We start from the raw sequence: 14,320 nt of genomic DNA, 5'->3' as shown, positions 1-14,320 counted from the left end.
GTCTAGTCCTCAGAACCACCTTGTCAGGATGAATGGACAGGAAAGGAGGTTGGACAGAAAGAGCCTGGAGCTCACTCACCCTCCTGGCAGAGGTGATGGCAACCAGGAAAGCCGTCTTTAAAGTCAGGAGACGGAGAGGGCAAGAATGAAGGGGCTCAAAGGGAGCACACATCAGGAAAGTTAGAACCAGGTTCAAATCCCACTGAGGCATCACAAACGGAACAGGTGGAAACATGTGAGTGATGCCTTTCAAGAATCGAGTTACAATTGGGGATTTGAACAAAGAAGGCTGATCAGGAAGCCTCAAAAAGGCTGAAAGGGCAGAAAGGTAGCCCTTGATAGTGCCCAGAGCAGAGCCCTGCTGGGCAAGAGAAAGAAGAAACAGAAGAACCTCCGAAAGAGGGGCAGAAAGAGGATCCACAGCCTTTACTGTGCACCATGCCACAAATCTGTTCCACCGACAGGCGTATACCGACTTAGTGGAGGGACGCCTGGCTGCCAGAATAACATCACAGACTTCAGGAGGCAAGTCAAATGGCCTCAACTGCCGCCGCTCAATCTCCAAGCATGGAGGTGGAGACTGGACAGGTTCGGGTGGAGGACCGTCCCCTGCTGCTGCGACAGAAGGTCCTCCTGAAGGGGCAGGCGGATCGGGGGACCGACTGACATGCTGAGTAGCTCGGGATACCAGTACCTTCGAGCCCAGTCCGGAGCCACAAGGATAACTTGGGCCCGGTCGCGCCTGATCTTCTTCAGCACTCTGGGCAGAAGTGGTATAGGCGGAAAGGCGTATAACAGACCGCAACTCCACTCGCGCCGAAAGGCGTCGCAGTGCGAGTGCCGTCTTGGAAACTCCAACGCGCAGAACTGATGACATTGCGCGTTCTCTTCTGTGGCGAATAGATCTAACCAAGGCTCTCCCCATTGCAGAAAGATGCCTTGCGCCACGTCCGAGTTCAGACGCCATTCGTGATCCATCGAGCACCGACGGCTGAGTTCGTCCGCCCTGGCGTTCAGAGAACCTGCCAGGTGTTGAACCGTCAGAGTCACGCCCTGACGTTCCAGCCATTGCCAGAGGCGCAGAGCCTCCTGGCAAAGGGTCCACGACCCCACTCCGCCCTGTTTGTTGCAGTACCACATGGCGGTGGTGTTGTCGGTGAACACCTGCACTACACTCCCGTTGACAAAGGGGAGGAATGCCTTCAGTGCCAGACGAATCGCCCGCAGCTCCAACAGATTGATATGGAGCCGGGACTCCGCCGGAGACCAGATGCCTCTGATCCCTGCCTCTCCCAAGTGGCCACCCCAGCCCTGGAGGGACGCGTCCGTCACGACAACGTGCTCCGGTTGGGGAAGGGAGAGGGACTTGCCCCTGACCCAATCGCGGTCCGTAAGCCACCACTGCAGTTGTCTCGCAGTGCCCTCCGAGATCAAGACGTGGTCGGACAAGTTGCCCTGATGCTGGGCCCACTGAAACTTCAGGTCCCACTGCAGAGCCCGCATCCGCCACCTGGCGTGATGCACCAGAAGGATGCAGGAAGCCATCAGTCCCAGCAGCCGCAGCGTCAACCTGACCGAGACTCGGGATAGCGGCTGAAAGATGGGAATCAAAGCCTGAATATCCCGAACCCGCCGTTCCGGAGGATAAACCCGAAACTGCGCCGAGTCCAGAACCGCTCCGATGAAAAGGAGCTTTTGAGAGGGACACAGGTGTGATTTCGGCACGTTGATGGAGAACCCCAGGTCGTGCAAGAGGTCTGCCGTCATCTGAAGGTGGTGGACGACTGTTTGGGGCGAGCCCGCCTTCAACAACCAATCGTCTAGGTAGGGGAAGACTGAAACCCCCAACCTGCGCAGATGGGCTGCGACCACCGCCATCACCTTTGTGAACACCCGTGGGGCGCTGGTAAGGCCGAAGGGGAGCACGATAAACTGAAAGTGCTCCAGGCCTACCGTGAACCGCAGGTAACGCCGGTGGGCCGGCAGGACGGGGATGTGAAAATAGGCGTCCTGCAAGTCCAACGCTACCATCCAGTCTTGTGGGTCTAGAGCAGCCAAGACCTGAGCTAACGTCAACATCTTGAACTTCTCCTTCCTGAGGAAGCCGTTGACGTTCCTTAGATCCAAGATAGGACGTAGGCCCCCCTTGTCCTTCTTGGGCACCAGAAAGTAGTGGGAATAGCAACCACGCCCTACTTCTGGCCCAGGAACGCGCTCGATGGCCCCCTTGGCCAAGAGGGCCGTAACTTCCTCCTGCAGAAGTGTCAAGTGGTCCCCCGACACACGGTGGTTCTGCGGTGGCATGGCTGGAGGAGAGGTCTCGAAGGGGAGGGAGTAGCCCCTTCGGTCGATTTGCAGCACCCACCTGTCCGAAGTGATCGTGCGCCAGTGAGCGTGGTGATGGCGAACCCTGCCACCCACTGGCGTCACATGGGGCCGAAAGCACGGACTAGGAGGATTTTGGGGTAGATGCTGCGGGGGAAGGTGTGGTCTGACCCCGCCGTTGTCCCCGACCGCCACCACGGCGGTTTCCACGGCCGCCACCGCGTTGAAAGGATTGTTGCGGCGCGTGGCTGGCAGCACGTGTGGGGGCGCCCCTTCCTTGGCCACGAAAGGGACGAAACGAACCCGTTTGCTGACGCTGGGTCGAGAGACCCAAGGACTTGGCCGTGACCCTGGAGTCCTTGAAGCGTTCCAGCGCGTGGTCCGCCTTGTCACCGAACAGGTGACAGCCATCAAACGGCATGTCCATCAAGGTATTCTGGACATCAGCCGAAAAATTGGCGGATCTCAGCCAGGCGTGGCGACGAATCGCCACCGTCGTTGACATAGCCCTGCCCAGCGAGTCGGTCGTATCAAGACCACACCGAATTGAATATTTCGCTGCATCCCGGCCCTCAGCCACAGCTTGACCGAGTTTTGCCCGCACCTCCATGGGGCATTCTGGCAGCAGTTCCGCGACCGTATCCCACACAGAGTGGGTGTAGCGGCCCAAGAGGCAAGCGGTGTTGCAAGACCGCAGGCCCAAACTAATGGACGAGAAGACCTTTTTGCCAAACTGGTCATACCTCTTGGATTCCCGGTCGGGCGGGGCCGACGGGAATGCGGACTGGGAGGTCGAGGCCTGGATCACCAGACTCTCAGGAGTGGGGTGGGTAGACAGGTACTTGGGGTCGTCCGGACAAGGACGGTGGCGCCTGGCCACGTTCCGATCAACAGGCGCACCTGAAGCGGGCCTGGACCACGTGCCCAACAGAACGTCTGACAAGGCTTCATTAAACGGCAGCAGTGGCTCCTGTGGGCATGACTGCGGTTTGAAGACCTCGGTGAGGATGTTAGGCCTCACGGCCGCGACGGGGAGCTCAAGGTGTAAGGCCTTGGCAGCCCTCATCAGCACCACAGAATAGGCAGCTCCCTCCACCGATGCCACGGAAGGAGGAGAGATCAAACCAGGGTTAGGAGAGTCGTCCAAACCACTGGCATCCCCCAAGTCACCTGTCCAGTCCGGGTCATACTGGCACTCGCGTGACAGAGGGTCCTCGGACCCCTCCCAACCTTCACCGTACTCCTCATCCTCTCCGTATTCGGAGTCAATGATGAAGACCGGCTCCTCGGGGTTCATGGGCCCCATCGGCGCCGGGACCGGCGTCGAGCGACGCCCGTCCGGCGCCGCGTCCGGCGTCGGAGAAGGTAAGGGGACGGCGCCGCCCGGAGCCGGCGCCGGAACCCCACCGCCGGCCGGAGCCGGCACTGGAGAACCGGCGCCGCGCGGGGGCGGCGTCGGGGGTAACCCCGATGGCAACGGCGCCGGGGAGGCCGGAAGACCAGCCGGCGCCGATCCCGAAGGCCCTTGCGGCGCCGGGGTCGGAGCCGTCGGCGGCGCCGGGGCCGGAGCACCCGACGGCGCCGAGGCAGGGACACCCGAACCGCCAGGGCCCCCAGACGGTAGCACTGGGCCCGAAGGCACCGTAGGCCCCGTCGGAGAAGCGAGCGCCCTCATGGCCATGAGGAACGCCTCGATCTCCTCAGGCGTCGCGCCATGCCCAGGGACCGGAGGGTATGAGGCAGGCCGCGCCGGCGACTCTCGCGGAGCCGCGGGGTTGGGGTCACCCGAGCCCCCGGCCGCATCGCGCGAGCGTCGGGGGGAGTCGGGGGTACGATGACGACGCCCCGACTTCTTGTGCTTCCTACCTGACGAGCCTGACGAGTGGTGTCGACTTCCGGAACGCTCGGCGCGGCTCCGCGACCGCTCTCTCGAACGCTCTCTCGACCTCCGGCCGGACCGGGACCGCTCCCGGTCCCGACGTGGGGCCGACACCCGGAGCTCCAGTAGCTTGCGGGACCGCTCCCGCCTAGCCTTGTTGGTGAGGGCCCGGCAGTCGACACAGGAGTCCACGTCGTGGTCGGGGCCCAGACACCGGAGACAGAGGCGGTGATGGTCCGTGACCGACATTGTGCGCTCACAGTCATCGCAATTCTTGAACCCAGGCATCCTATCAGGCACAATAAGAGAAAAACAATCGAAAAACTTGGTCAAAGACCGGAGTACTGCTCTTCAGATCTGCGTCCACTGGCGCGGAAAAAAGAAGAACTGACGTCAGCGCGCGGAGGCGGCGTCTATATACTCCAGCGACGTCATCACGGCGCACGACGCCGACGACGGACGCGGAGCCGCAGGGGACGCCTGCAGACGACGCCTACCGACGCGCAGGGGTACTGCTACGCAAAAGTTTCCGGATCCAGACTGACGCCTGGGGATATTCTAAGGTAAGGAATCTAACACTAACGTGTTTCTTTCAGATTATATTTGCAGCAATAGTGTACCAAAGTTAATATTTCCAAAGGCTAAGATGTCAAGTGGGCTGTTACATACAATGTGGATAGCTCCAATGTTACTGTATATCATTTAGACTGGTAAGAGCTCAATGTCGTTCACTTGAATATTTTGGGGGCTAGGTAAGCACCAAAAATAGGTTAAAGGTTATTACATAGGGCAGGTGGCTATTGACTGAAGCAGGAGAGGTTGTGGTTGCCTCAATACCTCTAAACACAACAACACAAGATTTGGTGAACCATCTAGGTGGCCCTCTTAGAAAGGCAATTTAACAAACTGGTCACACTGAAAAGTTGCCAAGTTAAATATGAAGGATGGTGGTTTAGTGTTGAGTTTAATAAAGCTTAGATACATCCCATGGTATCTCCCTCTACACTTTTCATGACTAACACAGGATGAGGATATGGCATATTTTTTTTTAAGAACCAGTATCAACAATTTTCCCTTTCCAGGCACTAACGAATCACAGTTCTCTAGGTCTGACTTTCTGTAATTGCAGGAGAAATCCTTGACTATCCAATATGCTCTCTCAATTCCACTATGTGCCAAACTCACTTATGCCACAGATCCCTTATTAAGAAGAGTTTGGCCTTAATGTTTGTTCCCATTCTGTGCTGGAATACTGTTCCTTTAGGACTACCACTGTGTTTGTATCTTTGAAGTCTACCTGTCCAATGAAAAGAAGGAAATGAGTAATAGTTTCTCCAAATGTTTGAAGATCTTAAAGTGGAACACATACATCAATAAGTTGATCTCTAAAGGAAATGTTCAACAAAAGAAATACATAGTTAAGTCAACTTTAAAAAACACACTAGATTATAAATGTATCCAAGTTGCAATTGAGCTTCTTTAATCACTTACAAGCAGTGAAGAATGGTACGACCTTCACCTTCATCACATTCCTCCTGCCACTTTTCAACCTGGAGAATTAACTTCAGGAATGATCGCTTGGAACCTGGAACTTCTCTGTGTGAAGCCCATCCCAAGTACTGGAACTGCTGCACCATCAGATAGCCTTCCTGCGGCTTTATAATAATAAAAAAACACATTGTATATTATTACAGCTAGACGCTGAATGAACAAGCCAGCAACTAAGCCAGTGCCAAGGGCAGAATCAATGCTATAAATTCTACACAAGCATATTACAAAATGCAGTTGGGCCAAATGAATGTATGAAGGAGTTTATGCAATATGAATCTTACACGCAAGGAAATGCTAGGGTATGCAAACTGTAACCTGCAACCAGCATGCCTCGAGGATTATGAGGAACACTGGGCACAATTAAAATCTTATCACATAGAAAAGGCATTTACAAATAAACAGCGCTGGATAGCAATAATCGCAGTCCAGTCTGCCAAATGTCGTAGCCAATGTGACACAACCTACTATACCTTACCTTTGGAGTTGTACATGCATTACACTCCTTTAAATGAGCAATCCTTTCCTATGGTACTTTTGAATTTATTCTTTTTTAACCTCTCTTCGAACAAACTTACATAAAGTTAACCAACAATTCACACCTTTTTCTGCTAGCTTCTCCTCCTGCTTGAATACTGGAAATAAAACTTGATCCCCCTACTACTTTTTTTTCACGCTGTATGACCAGTTTACTTTGATAGTTTTTTTAATTATGTGTTTTTAAAGAATTCTTCATATTGCAACATGTATATACAACAATGTGCATTTAGACATATAGCTAATAATCAATACAGTATTGCATTATAGTACGAGTTACTTACCTTCGGTAACGATGTATCTGGTAGAGATGATTCTAGCCGCTACTTCCTTAACAAAGAATTATCCCCAGGCGTGAAACTGGATCCGGAATTTTTTTTGCCACAGCATCCCAGCGCGCCAGGGGGACAGCATCACGCAACTCCGCCCAGACGTTGTCCGCGTACATGACGTCCGAGGGGTCACATAAGTCCCACCCCAGCGCGCCTACGTCAGTTTTCTTCGGAGAACTTTTCCGTGCCACAACGCGGACCCAACAGACAAAACTGTGAGAGTATAGGAACAGTGTGCGAAAGAGCAGAAAAAGTAGAAAAAAGGGATGGTGAGGAACAACACCATAAAGAGCAGTGACAGGCACTGCAGTACCCAAAGGCAGGGAAAAGAATAAAGAACAGAACCCAGCCCTGAGCAGCAACCCTGCCAGTGCGGAGATAGCCCCCTTTGGAGACAAAGAACACATGTAAAAATGTCATGATAACATGTAACAGGACTTAAACTCCAACCAGAAACAATGAAGGGGAACCAGTCCGGGACAAACCAGGAACGGCAAAACTCCAAGACAGCCTTATCACAGAGTGTGACAACCCTCAAAAGGGACCAAAGGGCAAAGGCACAGCCAAAAGACCTGAACCTAGAGGATAGCAGAGGGCCCAGAACCCTATTAATAAAAGGGGGGTGAGGAGCCTCAACCTGAAGCAACCAGAGGATAAGGGCACCGAAGTACCTATAAACCTATCCTCCAATATGCCAACGGGGAGGAAAGGAACAAATAAACAGAACAAACATCCGGTCTGAAAGAGGTAACGAATGTACCCATAGAAGACACAGCCGCCCACACGGAGGCGAGTCCAGACGACCAAGCCAAAAGTCCTCGAAGAACGGGGAGGAAGGGTGGGCCGTGAAGGAATCTGCAGCTAGAATCTTCTCTACCAGATGGTAAATGCTACTTACAGTATGCATCTGTTCTTGGCATGTAGAGCTGCAGAGTCTCACACTGAGCATTAGATCGCCACCTGGTGTTGGGCTCGGATGATTGCATGTTGTTGTCGTCTTGGAAGAAGTCTTTGTAGTCATGAGATAGGTGACACCTTCCTTGGACGATAGTGCGCATGGGCATAGACTCCATCCTTAGATTGTTTTTCGCCATGATGGGAAATGATGGAGTTAGTAGAAATAGAAAAAAGGGATGTTCATGTGTGTATATCTAATTAAGATAGAAGTGGAACAGATACAGGTCCCGGGGAGGCGGGTGGGCGTATGAGAGACTGCAGCTCTACATGCCAAGAACAGATGCATACTGGTAAGTAGCATTTACTGTTCGAGGCATATAAGCTGCAGATCTTACACTGAGCATTGATTATACAGCAGTGTTTCCCCTAGTATCCCCTGTATCTGTTGCAGTACTTTGAAAGAGTTTTGAGGTCAGCTTGGCCTACTGCAGCTTGCTGCTTTGCTTGCACATCAACACAATAGTGTTTAGTGAAGGTATGTATTGTAGACCATGTTGCTGCTTTGCATATGTCTTCTAGAGGAATGTTCCCTAAGAAGGCCATAGAGGCTCCTAGTTTGCGTGTGGAGTGTGCTCTTGGAGGAATTGTTAATTTACGTTTTGCTTTTTGATAGCATATTTGTATGCATTTTACAATCCACCTAGCAATTCCAGCTTTAGAGATGAGGTTGCCTTTATGTGGTGGTGAGAAAGCTACAAACAATTGTTTTGTCTTTCAAAAGGTTTTAGTCGTATCAATGTAATAGAGAAGGGCTCTTTTTATGTCTAGGGTGTGTAGAGCTCTTTCTGCTACAGAGTCTGGGTTTTGAAAAAACACTAGCAACTCTACTGATTGGTTTAGATGCAATGGAGTAATGACTTTAGGAAGGAATTTTGGATTTGTTCTTAGGACTACTTTGTTACGGTGTAGTTGTAAAAATGGTTCTTGTATAGTGAAAGCCTGAATTTCACTTACTCTCCTGAGAGAGATAATAACAATAAGGAAAGCTGTTTTCCATATGGGGAATTGCAGTTCACATTTTTGTAAAGGTTCAAAAGGGGGTCCCATGAGCCTGGTAAGAACAATGTTTAGGTTCCACACTGGAGAGGGTGGTAACCTAGGAGGAATGATTCTTTTCAATCCTTCCATAAATGCTTTAATTGCAGGTACTGTAAATAATGACAGATGTTGTCTATTTTGTAGGTCCGCAGCAATGGCTGCAAGATGAAGCCTTAAAGATGAATATGCTAGGTTACATCTTTGTAAGTGTAGAAAGTAGCAGATGATATTCTGGATAGAAGAATCCAGTGGATCAATTTGAGTATTATTGCAGTAAATAGCAAATCTCTTCCATTTTGCTGCATAGCAGGCTCTAGTAGTAGGTCTTCGGACTTCCTTAATGATATTCATACAGTCTGGTGGTAGGTTAAGGTAACCAAACTCTAAGACTTCAGGAGCCAGATCGCTAGATTCAGTTGATTTGGATCTGGATATCTGATGTCTCCATGGTTCTGCGTTAGCATGGATGGTGTCAGACACAGTTTTTGATGTGGAACTATTGAGAGTTCTAGCAGCGTTGTGAACCACGGTTGTCGTGCCCATGTGGGAGTTACTGGGATCATCTTGAGAGACTGTTGTCTTAACTTGCGTACTACTAGTGGTATTAGTGGGAGTGGCGGAAAAGCGTACGCAAATCTGCCTGACCAGTTCATCCATATCGCATTGCCTTTGGACAACGGATGTGGAAACCTGACGGCGAAGGTTGGGCATTTTGCGTTTTTGTGTGTGGCAAACAGATAGATGTCTGGATGACCCCACTTGTGAAAGAATGGTAGAAGAATTTGCTGATGTAGTTTGCATTTGTGAATCTGTTGTGTCTGCCGACTTAACAGATCTGGAATGAATGGAAGGTGTTCTGATAGCAGATATATTTTTTGTGGAATGGCCCATCTCCAAATGTTCTGTGCAAGCTGGGACAGTTGCAGAGAGTGTGTCCCCCCCTGTTTTTGAATGTAGTACATGGCTGTCATGTTGTCCGTCCGGATCAGGACAGTTTTGTTCTGTCCATGTACTTGGAAGGACTTGAGTGCTAGGGATATTGCTCGCAACTCTAGGTGATTGATGTGTAGCACTTTGTGTTGAGTGGTCTACTTCCCTTAAGTTGTATGGTGTAGGAGATGGGCTCCCCATCCGTTTAGGGATGCATCTGTTGTACGCACTATTTGTGGAACAGGCTCAAGGAACTGCCGCCCTCTGGACAAGTTTTTGGTGTTCCACCACTGCAGAGAGCGATGTGTGCGGCTGTCTCCCAACACCAGATCTGTAATTTTGTCCTTGAGCCTGGTTCCACTGATGTGTCAGACATTCTTGAAATGGGCGCATTTGCAGTCTTGCATATGGAACAATAAAAATGCATGATGCCATCATGCCTATTAGTTGCATGAACACTCTGGCTGGGAGAGAGTGTTGTGTTTGAAACTTTGAGACTAAGGCTTGAATGCTCTGTATCCTGGCTGGACTGGGATAAGCTACAGCTGTAGCTGTGTTTATTGTAGCCCCTAGGTATTGATGTACATGAGAGGGCTGAAGATGTGACTTGGTGTAGTTGATTGTGAACCCCAAGTTGTGCAATTTCGAATTGTTTGTAATGTGTGTTTTGCATACTGATTGAAAGACTTGGCTTTTATAAGCCAATCGTCTAGGTATGGGAAGACATGGATGTGTTGTCTCCCGAGATGTGCTGCTACTACTGCTAGACAATTTGTAAGCACTCTTGGTGCAGTTGTGACTCCGAATGGAAGGACTTTGAACTGATAGTGTTGTCCTTCTAGTACATACCTTAGATACTTCCTGTGAGAAGGATGTATGGGAATGTGGAAGTAGGCGTCCTTGAGCTCTAGTGTAGTAAGGAAATCGCCTTGTTGCAACAATGGGAACACTTGATGTAAAGTGATCATATGAAAATGATCGGAGTGTATATATAGAGGGGCCGGAGGTCGAGAATTGGTCTTGGTGTCCCGTCCTTTTTGGGTATTAGGGAATATAGGGAGTAAACCCCTGTTCCTTGATGTTGTAATGGAACTATTTCTATTGCGTTTTTTAGAAGCAATAATAGAACCTCTTGTTTGAGCAGCGTTAGATGTTCTGTATACATTGGACGCTGTCAGGGTGGTATATGTGGAGGGGTAGCTTTAAGTTCTAGGCAGTAGTCATACTGGATAATCTGTCTTACCACTTGTCTGTTGTAGAGGAATTCCAGACAGGTAGGAACTGTGTTAGTCTACCCCCTAAAGGAGTGGAATGCTGTTGGGGAAGCAGAAGGAAATCACAGTTTTGTGTTGGGAGAGGTTTTATTATTGTTATTTCCTCAACCTCTTCCCTTGTTGTTGTTGTTGCCTCTATAGCCTCCTCTAAAATATCCTCTATTGGAGGATGTTTGTGTATTGGTTTTAAAGGAAGCTGAATTGTCTGCGCCAGCTTATTTGGAGCCTCCTCTGTAAAAGGAGCGACAAAAGGAGCCTCGTGCTTGGGTGGACTGCAGAGCTCCCATAGATTTGGTTGTATCGGTGTCTTTCTTCATTTTTTTCAAGTGCTGTGTCTACCTCTGGACCAAACAACTGTTGTTGGTTGAATGGCTGATTTAAGATGATTGTTAGCACTTCCTGCTTAAATCTTGAAAAGCGTAGCCATGCATGTCGTCTAAATAAGACCCTAGTGTTTATTGCTCTAGATGCAGTGTCTGCTACATCTAGTGCGCACTTGATTGAGGCATTGTAGATTAGCTTACCCTCTTGTATAAAGTCATTTGCCTGTGCTTTATATTGGTCAGGTAGATGTTGTAAAAGTATTTCTAACTGATCATAGTGAGCCCTGTCGTATCTTGCGAGGAGGACTTGTGTGTTAGCTATGCGCCATGAATTGTCAGCTTGGGCAGCTATTCTCTTGCCTGAAGCGTCTATTATTTTTGATTCCTTATCAGGAGGTGGTGCTTCACCTGATGTTTGGGAGTTTGCCCGTTTTCTGGCGTTTGAAACGACTAGGGAATCTAAGGGTAGCTGTCCCTTAATGTACGCAGGATCCCCAGGAGCAGGCCTTTACTTTTTCTCTATTCTTGGATTTATGATCCTAGCTCGTACAAGATCTTCAAACACTTCTGGGGCATGCTTAATGACCCCTTTAATCAGAGGTAGTATTTGAACTGACTTTTGGGCGTGTTCAAAAGTATCTAGCAAAAAATCTTCTTCTGCATAATCTGAGTGGATTGTGACATTATGATAGGTGGCAGCCATATTGAGTAAGTGTCTGAAACCAATATTATCTTCTGGAGGAGATGGTTTGGATGGATATGTATGTGGGTCAGGAATATCTGGTACATCTTGTGGGTTTGGGTACTCCCAGTCGGGTGTATCACTTGGGTAGGGAAAAGTCTCATCTGGGTCTCCCCCTTCCCCTAGGTTATACTCATTATCATTCTGAGGTGGTGTATGTGGAGGTGAAGAATGAGGAGGAGAATTTTGAGATGAAAGGTTTGAAGAAAGGGGAGGAGAAGGTACAGGAGAAGAAGGGTGGATAGGTGATGTGGCAGAATCCTTCTTCTTGACAGGCACTGGAGGTCTAGGTGCTGTATCTAACTTCCTCTTTCTGTGTGGCATAGTAGAAAAATGTCCTGTGTCAATCAATGTAGATCCTTTTTTGCAAAGGATCAGGTTGGAAAAGCTCCTCTTCTTGAGGAACCGCTTTCGGTGTCGATTTTTTCGGTTCCTGGCATGGTCGCAGCTTATCTTTAGCCTTAGGAGCTGTTACAGAGTCCTTCGGCGTAGGTTTCGGCACCGAAGACATTGTCTTTGGAGTCGAGGCCTGTTTCGTGGGCTTGGAAGCAGGCTTTGTAGGCTTCGGCACCGAAGATTTCGGGCTGGAAGCTGTTTTGGTTGGCTTGGAAGCGTCGGAAACAGGCTTCATTTTTTTCGGAGCCGTCTTGTCTTTAGGAGTCGACTGTTTCGGAGTGTCTTTCGGAACCGGGACTTTTTTCTGTTTCGGTGCAGAGGGAGCTGGTGGTATCGGCACGTGCGGTTTGCTCGGTATGGAGCTACCAGAAGGCGTTAATATTTTCTTCGGAGCCGGGCTCGATGGCGGGGCTTTTGAAGCAGTATTTTGGTCGCAACTGGGGTCCGAAGGCGGAGTTTTTGCCTTTGCCTTCAATTTAGGTGTTGGGGCTGGGGTAGGGGCAGTCGTACTCACACGTTGACCCGAAGGTATGGAGTCATCGGAGTCGTCTGCCTCAGATACGATTTTGAGATCATCGGAATCTTCCTCTGGGACGCATGGACCTTCGTCAAAGATATCCACCGGTTCCGGAGCCGATCTCTGCATATCGTGTCGATGGGCCCTCCGATCTCAAATGGTCTTTTTGGATTGAAAGGATGCACAAGCTGTACAGCTCGACTAGTCGTGTTCTGGCGATAAGCACAAGTAACACACCTCGTGATGATCGCTGTGTGGAAATTTTGCTCCACACTCGGGGCATCTCTTGAACGGCATCCTTTCCATGAATTGTAGGCCTCACAGCGTGGATAGGCACAACGGCCCGCATTGACGACCGGAATCATTGTGATGAAGTCGAGTCGATAGTTATTCCTGTCAAAAGTTGTTTGGTAAAGTTTTTACGAGTCGAACTACTTGAAAAGTAGATTTCGAAACGGAGCGGAAAAGTTGCATCCAAACCCCGTGGCTGTAAAAAAACAATCTAAGGATGGAGTCGATGCCCATGCGCACTATCGTCCAAGGGAGGAGTCACCTATCTCGTGACTACAAAGACTTCTTCCAAGACGACAACGACATGCAGTCATCTGAGCCCAACACCAGGTGGCAATCAACTGCTCAGTGTGAGATTTGCAGTTCATATGCCTCGAACACATTGTTACCGAAGTTAAGTAACTCGTACATCTCATAGAGACTACTAGCGGCAGATTCTTTAATGTAGAATAGATACCATAGCCATACCCAGAGGGGAGGAGGGTCTGCGAGAGGACCCCACCCGCCTGCACATAACAGGGAGTCCCACAGGGGACGGTTCAAACAGCGTTGTTGCTAGCAGACATCGACAGGGCATTTGACTCGGTCAGCTGGACCTACCTCTTTGCCCTCCTGCCGCTCCTCAACTTGGGACCGGTGTTCATCTCCTACGTGAGGCTGCTGTACACGGACATCACCGCCTCGGTGCGTATCTCTGGAGCGATCTCGGAGAAGTTCCCAATTGCCAGGGGAACCCGACAGGGATGCCCCCTCTCACCTCTTTGCACTGGCCATGGAACCATTGGCCGCACGGGTACGTCTCGATGCACAGTATCGTGGCTTTGTGTGGGGGGCGGCACTCTCAGACCGAATCGCATTGTATGCGGACGATGTCCTTTTCTTTATGACTGACCTTCACCGCTCTGGCCCTCGCTTACTGGATATAATGCAAGTGTTAGGCGAGGTTTAAGGACTCTTCCTCAATCCGCGCAAATCGACCCTGTGGGTGCTAGGTGACGAGCCGGAGACATTCCCCTGGGCCTCGGCTCTACAGGTAGCGGTCGGTGGTCTAAAATACCTGGGTGTCTTCCTGTCAGAGTCTGCTGCGGTCGCATGGGAGCGCAACGTGCTGCCGGTGTGGGACAAAGTCCAATCGGACGTCAAGACCTGGTCTCGCATGCCCCTTAATATCTATGGCAGATCTGCCATCTTCAAGATGGTCGCCCTGCCACGGCTCCTCTACCAACTACAG

General features: G+C 50.3%; 1 protein-coding gene across 7 annotated transcripts in view; it reads right to left on the bottom strand.

The window, feature by feature from the left end:
- PTPRK (protein tyrosine phosphatase receptor type K) overlaps window positions 1-14,320 on the bottom strand; it is a 1,685,403-nt gene that overhangs the window by 32,542 nt on the left and 1,638,541 nt on the right. For all 7 annotated transcript variants that reach the window (XM_086927009.1, XM_086927007.1, XM_086927008.1 and 4 more), the window contains one exon: window positions 5,696-5,859. In XM_086927009.1, coding sequence (XP_086783135.1) covers window positions 5,696-5,859 — 164 coding nt within the window. The remainder of the gene's footprint in view (window positions 1-5,695; window positions 5,860-14,320) is intronic.

The sequence above is a fragment of the Lissotriton vulgaris genome, chromosome 6 (genome assembly GCF_964263255.1).
Source record: "Lissotriton vulgaris chromosome 6, aLisVul1.2, whole genome shotgun sequence".
NCBI classification, from domain to species: Eukaryota; Metazoa; Chordata; class Amphibia; order Caudata; family Salamandridae; genus Lissotriton; species Lissotriton vulgaris.
The sequence above is the reverse complement of the archived record's forward strand: the minus strand, read 5'-3'. Positions and strand labels throughout refer to the sequence as shown.